Source organism: Pteronotus mesoamericanus, unplaced genomic scaffold (genome assembly GCF_021234165.1).
Source record: "Pteronotus mesoamericanus isolate MK-2021 breed Mesoamerican mustached bat unplaced genomic scaffold, CSHL_Meso_final contig_179, whole genome shotgun sequence".
In the NCBI taxonomy this organism is placed as follows: Eukaryota; Metazoa; Chordata; class Mammalia; order Chiroptera; family Mormoopidae; genus Pteronotus; species Pteronotus mesoamericanus.
The window spans coordinates 644,093-656,597 of NW_026555075.1; the positions used below are offsets into that span (position 1 = coordinate 644,093).

General features: G+C 36.5%; 1 protein-coding gene across 1 annotated transcript in view; it reads right to left on the bottom strand.

Annotated features, from left to right (window-relative positions):
- CCDC150 (coiled-coil domain containing 150) overlaps positions 1–12,505 on the bottom strand; it is a 72,833-nt gene that overhangs the window by 8,985 nt on the left and 51,343 nt on the right. Inside the window, exons 16-20 of the mRNA XM_054566685.1 lie at positions 7,445–7,573; positions 6,393–6,562; positions 4,608–4,701; positions 3,464–3,633; positions 2,394–2,520 (exon numbers count right to left, since the gene is read on the bottom strand). Of these exons, the coding sequence (XP_054422660.1) occupies positions 2,394–2,520; positions 3,464–3,633; positions 4,608–4,701; positions 6,393–6,562; positions 7,445–7,573 (690 nt within the window). The remainder of the gene's footprint in view (positions 1–2,393; positions 2,521–3,463; positions 3,634–4,607; positions 4,702–6,392; positions 6,563–7,444; positions 7,574–12,505) is intronic.

The window sequence follows — 12,505 nt, forward strand, 5'->3', positions numbered from 1 at the left end:
TGACTAACTAAAATAATGTGAACCTCATGTCATGACCTGTGACTACCACACAGAGATTTGGCAAAAAATTGCAAGAGCTCCAGAGTGGTAGCTGGGAATAGCACTAATGCTTTAAATTTTGATCACCTCTCTCAGGCTGCAAGTCTAATCAAAGGAGGGAATTGTTAAAAACTGTCAACAGGCCCAAAATGGAGTCACTTATGCTAAGCCCTGTCACCAAATCAAGACTTATAGTTTCAGCTCTTCCAGAAATGGAACCTTAAACCAATCAGGGATCTTCCGATCAGCACTAGTTAGGTAACCCCCCTGATAGACCTGTCATATCTTAAAGGAAAGCAGCCTTGCAAAAACCATCCTTTTTTTTCTTTTTTTTTTTTACATGGTATAGCTTCCTTGTTACCACTTCCTTCTGTCTAGAAAAGTCTTTCATTTCATACAGTTCCTTGGAGCTCCTTTTTATCTGCTGGATTAGATGCTCCCAATTCAAATCAATATTTGTTCAAATAGACTTAAAATTTTTATCATGCCCCAGTTTATCTTTTAACATTACGGGAATCATTTTACATAGTTCCCCTCCTCCTCATGTGCCCTTAAAGCAGTGCCACTGGATTTTAGACAGAAGAGGCAACTGAGAAGGGAGAAGATAGGTATTCTCTATGGCTGGTAGAGAAGTCAGTTATTTTCTCTTCACTAGCTCATTCCTTCAGATCCTAATTTTACACCACACTGTTAATTTTTTTTATTATCCTTCAACCGACTACTTGTTAGATTTTCCTCCAATACTTCCATCACAGCTTTGTCTAAAACTGGGTAAGCCCTAACAACTATCACTTACTTTGTACTTACTATGCTCAGGCACTGTGATAATTGCTTTAAATGTATTTTCCAAATTAACCTTCAAAACAATCCTGGAAAGTAGCTATAATGATTTCCATTTTGTGACTAGGAAAACTGACTCTTAGGTTGACCCATTCGCACAGATAGTACATTAACACACTGCTAGTAACAGAGGCAGAGATGGGACTAGTAAGCAGTGAGTCCCAGCCCATGCCTGCGACTCACTGCTCACCGATGTCATGCTGTGTCCCCCTGGTCTCACAGGCTTACGATTTTCACCGATCCTTGTGAAAAGGATTTAAGTATTCTGAACAACTCTCTCTGATTAAAGGCAGCTTTAATTTCAGTGCACCTTTTTGTTTCCCACAGAATTTTCCTTTTGTAACATTATTTATACAATGCTTTGCAGTTTAAAGCATTGTATAATAGTTGAATTCAATTTTGTAAATGGTCTCTGTACATTGTAACTGCTAAATGCACCAAATTTGGCAAAATACAGACCGGCTACCACAACTAAGTCTTGGAATTCTTTTAATTCCTCCCTTCCCTCTGCTCATGATACAACAGTTAGTGTCTGTCTGATGATTTTTTTCCTATTAAAATGACTTTGTTATTTAATTGTTCTCTACTTTCAAGAGAACTATTTTGCTTGACCCTAACTATCTAAAGCCCAAAGTAACTCTTCCAGTTTTCCTGAGCCTCTTGGTCTCCAGTTCCTCTGCATTCTTGCCTACTCTCCACTGCTCCAAGACCAACCTTCCTAAAACTGTGCTCATACCATTACCCCCACCCACCCCACCCCACCCTTTCTCAGAAACCTACAGCGCTCCACTTTTGCCTAATAATTTCCATCCAACACTCTGGTCCCATCGAAGCTGGCCACTCCTTCTCAGACATTTCCCAGTCTCCGCTCTGATCAGGGGAGATAATATCCTTTTCATCTGCTCACATGTCCTGTTCGTGTTACTAAGCTTTGCTCGCCCTTTCACACTGGGCTTCTGTAAACTCTGCCAGTCTCAATCCAGCTTCCCTCCTGTCACCCAACTAGCCTATAAAACAAACTGTTCCTAACTTTAAATTCCTTCAGAATTGTACACAGCCTCTAGCTATCCAAGGAAACTCCTCTGGTATTTTCACTATCTGCCTCATGTAAAGAATGGAGATCACAATTACACAAGGGTCATTGAGCACACCCAGCACATGGACCATGTAACTTGCCCTCCTTTTACACATGCCTCTCAGGATGCTAATGAAGTGAACTGAGGAGACAGGTGATTGGATATGCATCTCTGATGACAGTCTCCTTATTCCTCTCTCCCATTCAGTTATCACTCTCTGATGGAAAAACTCATCAAGGCTTCCTTTACCGGGCCCAGAGAATTATGTATAAGAAACTATTTTTTTGTGTGTCAGTTTAGAAACAGCACAGAGATGGCTTGATTGCACTGGGCTTGCTGGTTGGTCAAGGGGGATTAGAAGAGCCAAAGAATAACAACATCCAAGAGCCAGCTCACACCTTAAAAGGCATTCGGTTAGAGAGAAACTTGACTCCATACCTCAGCTATTTCGCGTTGTGTTGTTTTCTTTGCAGTGTCTCTCTCAGTTTGAAACTGCTTTCTTAGAGTTTCTAAGCGTTCCACATGCAGTTCCGCTTCCATTTTAGATTCCTCAGTCATCTGTTCTCTGTTTTTAAAAAGAGAGATGATCATCTTTAGAAAGTGAGGAGGTAAGAACTAGAGGGGAATGTGCAGCTTTCCAAAAGGTGAGTGATTAATAAATGAGATCTGTCACCAGATGAGCCTCACTGTGGTGGAGCTCATTAAAAGGAGGCAAAAAGCATTACCTGCAGCATTAAAAAAAAAGTCATTCAATAGAAAAAGACCCAACCAAAAGAGTGAAACACACACTCTTGTTTTAGCCGATAATGAACAGTCTTGAGCCAGCAACATTACCCCCGAATATAAAATTTGCAGAGATCACAAATATGAAAAATACCTCCTCTGCTTCAGTTTATACCTGCCCCCTGTATCAGTATGTTCACTACCTGAAGGAATAAAGATCTATGTGCACAGTGCATTTCCCTGTATAAATTTTCATGGAATGTAATTGATATCTAAATCATCTTTACCTACATACAGTTTAAGGCAAAACTTGAGCAGCTTGACCTGAACTTTATGGGTTTGACCTAACTAGTCTCAGGCCAAAACTGACAACAGTGGTTTAGCGTCCACTTAGATGGAGCCATCCCACTCCTGGATGGGAATAACCCATCCAGGCTCCTGTTACTCCTTTTCCAAAGCGTGCTTTTAAAGGACATGCAGGCTTTTGGTTTCATCGGCAAGGTTTCGCAGAAACATGCAAGTGTCCCTTCTAACTAATATTTGTTCAATTTTGGTTTAATCTTGGTGCACAGAAGAAGCTTGATACTAGATGAGAGAAGAGCTGAAAATGAGCATACCCCAGGCAGCTAATATCTGCCGCTGCTCAGCTATTCCTGGTTCCTTACACGGCTCTGTTGGGAGTGCTAGTTTAGTAGGGGAAAGGGTTTAAAATGGTTTATGTGAATAGCCAAGCTTACTCTCCCAGAGGTTCCTCCCTAATTTCATTATGACTATACTGCCCTTACTTAAAGGTTTCCAAATTCTGTAGCTCAAGTTCTTTTTTCTCCAGTTTCTCTTGGACATGGTCAAGCTTTGTTTGCAGATGATTATTTGTCTGGAGAGCTTGCTCCAGGCTCATTGCAAGTTTCCTGTTATCTTCTCTAGCTACATCTACAGCTTTCTGTAGAGGCTCCATCTGAAAGAGAGAAGAGGGTTTTTAATTCCACTGTTAACAGATGCAAAAATTCTGTAACACTGTATAGTCACTCCTCCTACATCATTAAATGCCATTGAAACAATAATTAGTTGGAAGAAGAACAAGAGATTCCAGATGCCTGGAATATATATGTGAGAATTTATTATGAATATTGCTTTGGAGACTCTGAGAAGGCAAAGGGGAGGGTATGCTCTACTGGTCACTAGAGAGCTTTGGAAAATAAAGCCAACTTAATTTATTCTAATGTTTAAATGTTTACAGTAGTTAAATTACCCTTCTTGATCTTATGACCTTCTGGTCTCACTGTCTACAGAGATAAGAACTGGCAACTACGCCCTGTATATCCTTCCAGAAAAAAACCAACTTATTAATATAAACTATCCATGTATATTTTATACACATGCATATGTGTAGGTACATTTTCATGTGTGCATACACCTGCGAGCACACATGAGTATGCATGCCCTTTTAGTAGTGGGATCACTCTAGCTACTTTTTAAAAAAATTGATTTTAGAGAGAGAGCAAAAGGCAAGGGAGAGAGAAACATTGATTTGTTGTTCCATTTATTCATGCACGCATTGGTTGATTCTTGTATGTGCCCTGACCAGGGATTGAACCTGCAACCTTGGTATATGAGGACAACATTCTAACCAACTGAGCTACCCTGCCAGGGCTCTAGCTACTTCTGACTGAGGGTATAGTTACTCTCCAAGCCCTTTAATTTATGCAATCCCTTATGCATTAATAAATGAAAAGAATGTGAACCATGTAAGACAAAAAGTATTATGCATAATTTTGGTCCTGGTTCCATTTGTAAATATGTCACTGTCCAAAATGCAGACTTGAATGAAAAGGAAATTTACCTGGTTGTTTTACTCCATTTTTCCAAAATGGCAATATCCCGATAAAACCAAACATTTCAGCATTAGCATTAATAACGACCTGGCTGTACCTCACTGCTGTGCTGGGCATCCACGACGAGCATCCTGGCCTGCCACTGGTCCACCTCTGCTTCCAGCTTCTGCACTCTCTGCTGATTCAGAGCCCTACAAGGGCAAGCACAGGAAGAGTGGCTGGAGACGAGAGCCATCTAGGAACGATGCCACTGGGGGTCACAGGGCATTCTTCTTCCAAGTGCAAATAGCACATGTAGTAGGTTAGAGATGCTCAGAATATTTGAGAGTTGGCAGGTGACAATTAGTAGCTTCAGGTTAAGAAATGAAGACTCCCATGAATTAAAAACTTGTACCATCTATGAGACAAGTCTGTCTTGATACATTTACCCAGAGATTTTCAACCAGTGTGGCACAAAAAGTTTTAAAAGATGCAATACCTGGCTATTTAGTCAGAAACACGGACCTCTTTTTCTCTAAGACAGTCGAACAAAAAAAATGACTACAGCCAGCACAACAATAGCCAAGCAGTGTGAATGAACCAAAATTATACCTTATGATTGTTCAATTCTGGAAAAATAGAATATTGTTTTTGGTGTGCCACAGAATTTCAGTAATTAGTTTACATATGCCATGAAGTAGAAAAAGCTTCAAAATTGCTGCATGAAGCTATCAATACCTGTCAAAAACTAACTTATGGGCTGGTAATTTTATAATATTATATAACATATACGTTTTTATTTTTTATATTTTTTATACTTATATATATTTATTTATTCACTGAATATATAGAGGGTCCAGCACAAATAATGCCCCTTTTTATTAAATAAAAATCTTTTATTACAAAATCATAAACATGTAATTCTGTAACATAACATCACACTCAAGCACACCATATGACATTTTAGGTGACATATTCAAATTGATGTCCACCTCGTGTGAGACATTCACGTACCCTACCAACCACACTCAGCGGTGTTATTTCTACTGGGCCCTGTATATATAGTCACTGAATACACACACATACACACACACATATACACACACATATTCACTAGTACAAAACTGTATCACCTCTATATGGATTGGCTTAATCTTGAAATTTCTGCTTCTAAATAATTTCTGCTTGAAATTTCTGCTTCTAGAATTTTATTGTGAATAGTAAACAATATTTTTATTATCATCCCCATGAATTTTTTTAAGTGCATAAGTAATATACACTTAAATATATATAAAAAATAAGTACAATGAATATAAAACTCATTCTCTTATAACACAGAGGCAATGTGCTCCACTAATACACATAGTACAATATATTTTAGAGGCCTTATTAAACTTAGACCATTTGTTCAAAAACCTGAAAGGAAAACTCTTATGTAATTTTTGAAACATTCAAAGGAGTTTACTTAAAAAACATAGCTAACGGTAGTTCTCAGAATGATTCATCTAAAATAATTATTAATCTGTAAATAGGATGCTAATAAATGGATAATTAATTCAAACTAAAGTAGGCACTTCAATTATCTTCACAACTATAATTCTGCAGATCCAAGGGTAAGTTTAAAGGTGGAGAAAACAGCAAGGGTAAAATGTGGTACATCACATGAGTTTCTGGAATGCATACTCTCTTACATTACTACAAAAATATAAGAATTTTGAATTTCTAGAAATCATGTTAATTTCTAATTCCAGATTGTCCCTAACTTTAAACTAGTTCTTTAAACATTAGTTTTTTTTGCAAAGGAAGGACTATAAAGTGACTTGGTTTCTTGGCTTCACACTGCTCCTTACTACAGTGCAGCAGAAAAATACAAGTACAAAGACAGAAAAATAATCTCTGGTACCTTTCTTTCTTGAGGCCTGCAATCTCTGAATCCCTCCGCCCAAGCTCTGTTTGTACTTTTTCCAGAGCACCTTGCATCTTACTGTGAGAAGCGAGCACATTCTCCAACATGATTGTAACTTTGCAGTTGTCTTCTTTAGCTTCTGCCAACTGTCGCTGAAAGTTTCCCACCTAAAAGAAAATGAAACCAGACAAAGACATTCGATTCTTCTGGTTATTCTGCTGCTGCCGAGTCCATTACTTCTAGGTAAAGAGTGTGGAAAGCAGGCATGCTAGAATGCTAAGAGGGATAATTAAAGTATTTTATTTTGTTGAGTTATTGTGACTTTAAGAAAAAGAAAACTAGATTCCAAACTTACGGATCCTATGGAGAACTCTGAAGAGCTTCCCAACTACTGGCGCCCCACAGCACGTATTATTAACTAGAGACATGGGATTGACAACTTCTTGGGTCTAAAGGTGGTCTCAGACTGGCCTGCTCTGGTCCTGGCTGGCTATCACATGATGTGAGCAGAAGTGGAGAACACATCTGAAGCCCATCAGAATTGTCTCAGGATGAAATACCATAAGAGAAAGTGGTAGCTGCTGAAAATGATGTAACTCACAGCCCTCTTTAGTGAGGCAAAAATCTAGCAACTGCTGCCAAGGAGAAGTTTGGGATGTGACCTCTGTTTTCACGGAGTACACACACCGCTTAAGTGGAAAGCACTTAGTGATTTAATTTAACATGAAATAATAGCAGTTACTATCATGTAATAAAGCATAAGTAGGCAGCTTATTACCAAGATCAGATGTGCTTCAACAGAAAAAATTGGAATTTTTTCTTTGGATTATTTTAAGACAGGAAGTTGGAAAAAATTGGGAATTAAATGACGACTTTTTCAAGAAAACATTTTAAAGTGCTTCTAAAGTTTTCTTTAGAAAAAGAAATCCCCATCGGAATCAATCCTCATTGTTTCTTACTAATGGTAACAAGAAATGAAGGAATATGGTTCATGAAAGATTCCATAAGCCTCAGCCCAGTAAGACTTTCCAAGAGGACCGATGCCTTACCTTCTTGTTCTCCCTGTCCTCCAAAACCTCCAGGTCCCCTTTCAACTTCAGACTCTCTTTGAGTGCTGCATCACGACACTTCACAGCTTGTGAGAGCTCTTCTTCGTTCTTTTCTAGAATGGATTTTACCTTAGTAGAAAAAAAGGGAACAATAAATGACTTTTCGAAAGCACAATAAATTGTCAATTAGAATAAGACACTGGAATTTAGAAACAAAACTTAAAATGTTCAATTAAATATGCTTATTTACTATTATAAATAAAACCAGCTTTATTAGCTGGTTTTCCCTTTAAAGACAGCTCCAATGCAAAAATAAACTTGTGTGAAGAAACATGAGCAAACCTAGTATTTGACTATCTTCATGGAAGTAAAGAATAAGGGATAAGGGAGGTAACACTATGAAGGTAACATGTAAAATGGGGAGGAATTGACTATCATAGAATCTGAAAATGTAACATCATGCACAGATTAATAAAAACAAAGATAAATAAGTGCAAAATAGTGTAATACAAGAATAAATCCTAATCAGAAGTATTATATTTTATATCTCTGAAACACTTTTAGTATATCTACACAATCATTTCAGATGCTCTCCATACTTTAAATATTACTCTTTTAAAAATATTGTATTTTGAAATAATTATAGACTCACAGGATGTTGTAAAAGCAGTGAGTGCAAATAGTCCCATGTACTCTTCGCCCTGCTTCTAATGGTAACATCTTATATTGCTGTAGAATTTAACTTTAGAACCAGGAAATTGACTTTGGTACATTACTGTTAACTAGATTAACTAGACTACAGAACTTACTCAGTTTCACCATCTTTTAACCTACATTCATCTCCGCGCGTGTGTACATGCACATATGTCTACGCAATTTGATCCCATGCACATTGTGACCATTGCCACCATCAAGATATAGAACTGCTCCACCACCATGAAAAAATTCTCTTGTGCTACTTCTTTTTATTCACATCCTCCCCCAGCCCCATCCCCTGTCTGCTAATAAGCACTAATTTGTTCTCTATCTCTATAGTTTTGTCATTTCAAGAATGTTATTTTAAACAATTTAATATATCTGTTATATTAGTAATATTCACATTCTTTTTTAATAGGTTTATTGAGGTACAACTGACATAAAATAAACTGTGCATACTAAAATGTGTACAATTTCAATGTATGCATAAACTCAAAACAATAATCAAGATAATTAATATGTAATCATCATCCCAAAATTTTCCTTATGCTTCTTTGTAATCTCCCTTCCTTCTGTCTCTCCCTGTTCCTGCACCTGTACCCAAGGCAACCACTGATTGTTTCTGTCACAATAGTTATTGTCTAGATTTTTATATTGTGAAATCATATTCTTTCTTAAATGGCTTCTTTCACTCAGCAACTTGAGATTCCTTCAATCTTTCGCATGTTTCAATAGTTCATTCCTTTCTGTTGCTGAGCAGTATTCTAGCATATGGATATACCACAATTTCTTATCCATTCACCTGTTGGACACTTGAGTTGTTTCCAGTTTTAAGCTGTCACAAATAGAGCTGCTGTGAACATTGTGTACAAGTCTTTGTGCAGACATGTGTTTTCATTTATCTTTGGTAGTTACTTAGGAGTAAAATGGCTGGGTCGTATGGTAGTGGTATGTTTCACTTTTAAAGAAACTACCAAATTATTTTCCACAATGGTTGTACCATTTTACATTCTCTTCAGCAGTGTATGAGAATTCCAGCTGCTCTGCATCCACACTAAACACTTGGTACAATCAGTTTTTCAATTTTAGACATCCTAGTAGTTGTGTGGTAGTAACATGTTGAGGTTTAATTTGCATTTCCCTAATGGCTGATGTTTAACATCTTTTTAAGTGCTTATATACCATCCTTATACCTTTTTTTGTAAACTATCTATTCAAATACTTGGTCCATTCTTTTTACTGGGTATTCTTAATGAGTTTTGGGAATTATTAATACATCCTGGAGACAAGGCCTTTATCAGGCATGTGATTTGCAAATATCACTATGAACTGCAAATGATTTTCTTGCAGTTCATAGCTTCTCTTTATTCTCTTAATAATGTCTTTGAAGAGCATAAACTCAATTTATCATTTTTTTCCTTTATGGGCTGTGCTTTTGATGTCAAATAATAAAATCTTTGTGTACCAAGATCACAAAAATTTTCACCTGTGTTTTCTTCTAGAAGGTTTTAAAGTTTTAGATTTTACATTTAGGGCTCTCATCCATTTTGAATTAATTTTTATATATGGTATGAGGTAGGACTCAAAAGGTTTTGTTTTTGAATGTTGGATATATGAATGCTCCATCACCACTTGTTAAAAATATCATTTCTCTACTTTCCTTTTTGTTGAAAATGAAGTGTTCATAAAATTAATTCTTTTGAATAGGTAGCACATTTATTTTATTCTTAAGGCACAAAAAGGTAAAGTGAAATCTCCCAGTCACCCAGTCTCCATCAAAAATAATATTGCCAATTTAATATGATACATTTTAGAGATATTCTATGCATTACAAGTGAGTGCCTATGTATATATAGTTGACCCTTCAATAACCTGTGAGTTTGAACTGCACAGGTTATATAATTTACACATCAATATCTATCTTCAATCAGTATTCCAAATCATGACTACACCATGATTTATTTAGCCAGGTTCTTACTGATGGAATTGTGGTTGTTTCCCATCTTTTGCTATTAACAATACTTCAGCAAGTAACCTCGTAATCATGTTACAAGTACAAGCTTGCATATCTCTAGGAAAAAGTCTTAGAAGTACAGTTGTGGGGTAAAGTGATAAATATCGCCAAATTGCCTTCCATATGAACTGTAATGTTTTATACTCCCAACAGCAACAAAGCAGAATGTCTTTTCTTCACATCTTCCTTATTATTATTACACTTCCTTAAAACTTTTCACCTGTAACATTTTAAATACTTTAACTTTTTCTGTGAGGATCCAAGAATGTACAAAGGATGCCCGCTTCTAGGTTCTGAAAGCTTTTTTTTTCTTTTCTTTTCTTTTTTTTTTTAGAATACAATACAGTTCATCATAGAACAACACACATTTGAATTGCACAGGTCCACTTGCACACATGATTTTCAAAAAATACCTGTACTGTTTTCAATGCACAGCTGAGAGTCTATGGATGCGGAGAGCTGACTATATGTACTGATCTGTGCCATTTTATATAGGGGACTTGAGCATCTCTGGATTTTTGGTATCTGTGGAAGCTCTTGGAACCAATGCCCAGTGGCTACCAAGGGTCAACTTAAGTTTTGGAAAAGCCAAAAATTATATGCAGGTTTTCAGTTGCACAGGGGGTTGACACTTCTAACTCATACGTTGTTCAGGGGCCAAACATATAGTTTTTACAATTCTACTACTGTTTCTAAGATATATATATACACACACACATACCCACATGAAAAGGCCACTAGCAAAAATGTTTACAGAAAGGATCTAAATAGTAGTCAACACTAGAAGACAAGCCATAGTACTTTCAGAGTTTAAGTATCAAGCAAAGATGATGTTCTAAAAAGTTTTCTTTGGAAAATATATTCTAATGTTCAAGATCTTAGGGCTTCAATTAATGTATTTCTCTTTTAAAATCAGGCTTTACCCATACATCTTAACGCAAACATTAAGATCAGGTAAGTAGACATTTTGAATTTTAAATAAATCAAAATTAAATTTTAGAAAATATCAATGGTTACTATTATGCCAAATCTGGTATTTTCTATGTCCAAAATCAAAAATTATGTGATAGCCAGAATTATGGTTTTGATTTGTTTCATCAGTTTTCCCTATTTGTGAAGAACCTAATTTCCTGTTGTTACTCATATCTCCAAACATTATCTTTGTGTATTGTTACTATTATTCTGCATTGTTGTATAAACCTGAAATTGCCATATGATTTAATTTGTAATCTTCACTTACCAAATCCTGTTTAAGAAAATTTGATGGCTCGTCATTTTTACATGGTCTTGAGGCAAGAATGTCTATTTTACCTTCCAGTCTTCCCTGCATGGTTTTAATAGCATTCAAAAGAGTCTTTAGAGAGATTCTAGAGTCGACAATCTCCTGAGAAGATCTCACAGAAGTAGTCAGTGTAGGTGCAAAGGTCACCCGGCGGGTAGGGGTTGGAACAACACTGGGTAAGCCAACTGATGCAGTTCTTTCCTTCACATTGGGTCTACAGCTTTCAAGGAATTTCGAAGATGCAGGCCTCTCTGGAGACTTCCTTCTTCTTGGAGGCATCACCAGTTAAAAACAATAAAATCAGCTAAACCTAGAGTTATTTTCAAAGGATGTTCCTTGTACTAGGAGCAACAACACTGTTCTAAATGAAGCCACGATGGAAATTACAATTTGAGAATGTGTTCTGTTGCTTTCAGAATGAAGAAATCACACTGTCCTAGTGAAGAAGCGGACCTTAAATCAAATTCCCTGTGGGAGAGTGTATCTAATGAGGCCCTCTTTACCAGGATACCGAGATGGTTAGAACCCTAACAGAATTCCATTTGGAGACACATAATAGTTCCTTGGTTACAAAAGATATACATATACAAATGTTATAGGTACGGGTGTTACACATATTTATAGAAAGTGTCAAAGATTCTTTTTTTAAATACATAATATGGTAAATTTTTAAATCAGCGAAATGAATCACTTTCATTCAGTTAACACATTCCTGGGTTGTTTTCCTCACAAAAGATTTTCTATTTCTTATGTATCTAACTTTCTCTATTCATTTGTTAAAATGTTATATGACCAACAAAAGGCTTTCAATCTCAAAAGTTACCATGCTGACAAGTTAGCACCCGCTCTACTAATAGCTCTTTCAAGTAAGCAGTCTGTAGCAGGTGTATCTTGATGCCTATAATTCAAAAATCAAAGATACTTGTTCCTCACACCTGCCAAAATTTTTAAGTCTCATTAAAAAACCACTTGCTTTATGAAAGCATTTCTCCACACTTTTGTTGTAATGTGCTTCCGAGGAATGTTTGTAACACAAACATTTTGTTTGTAATCTATTTTGTTTCTCAAA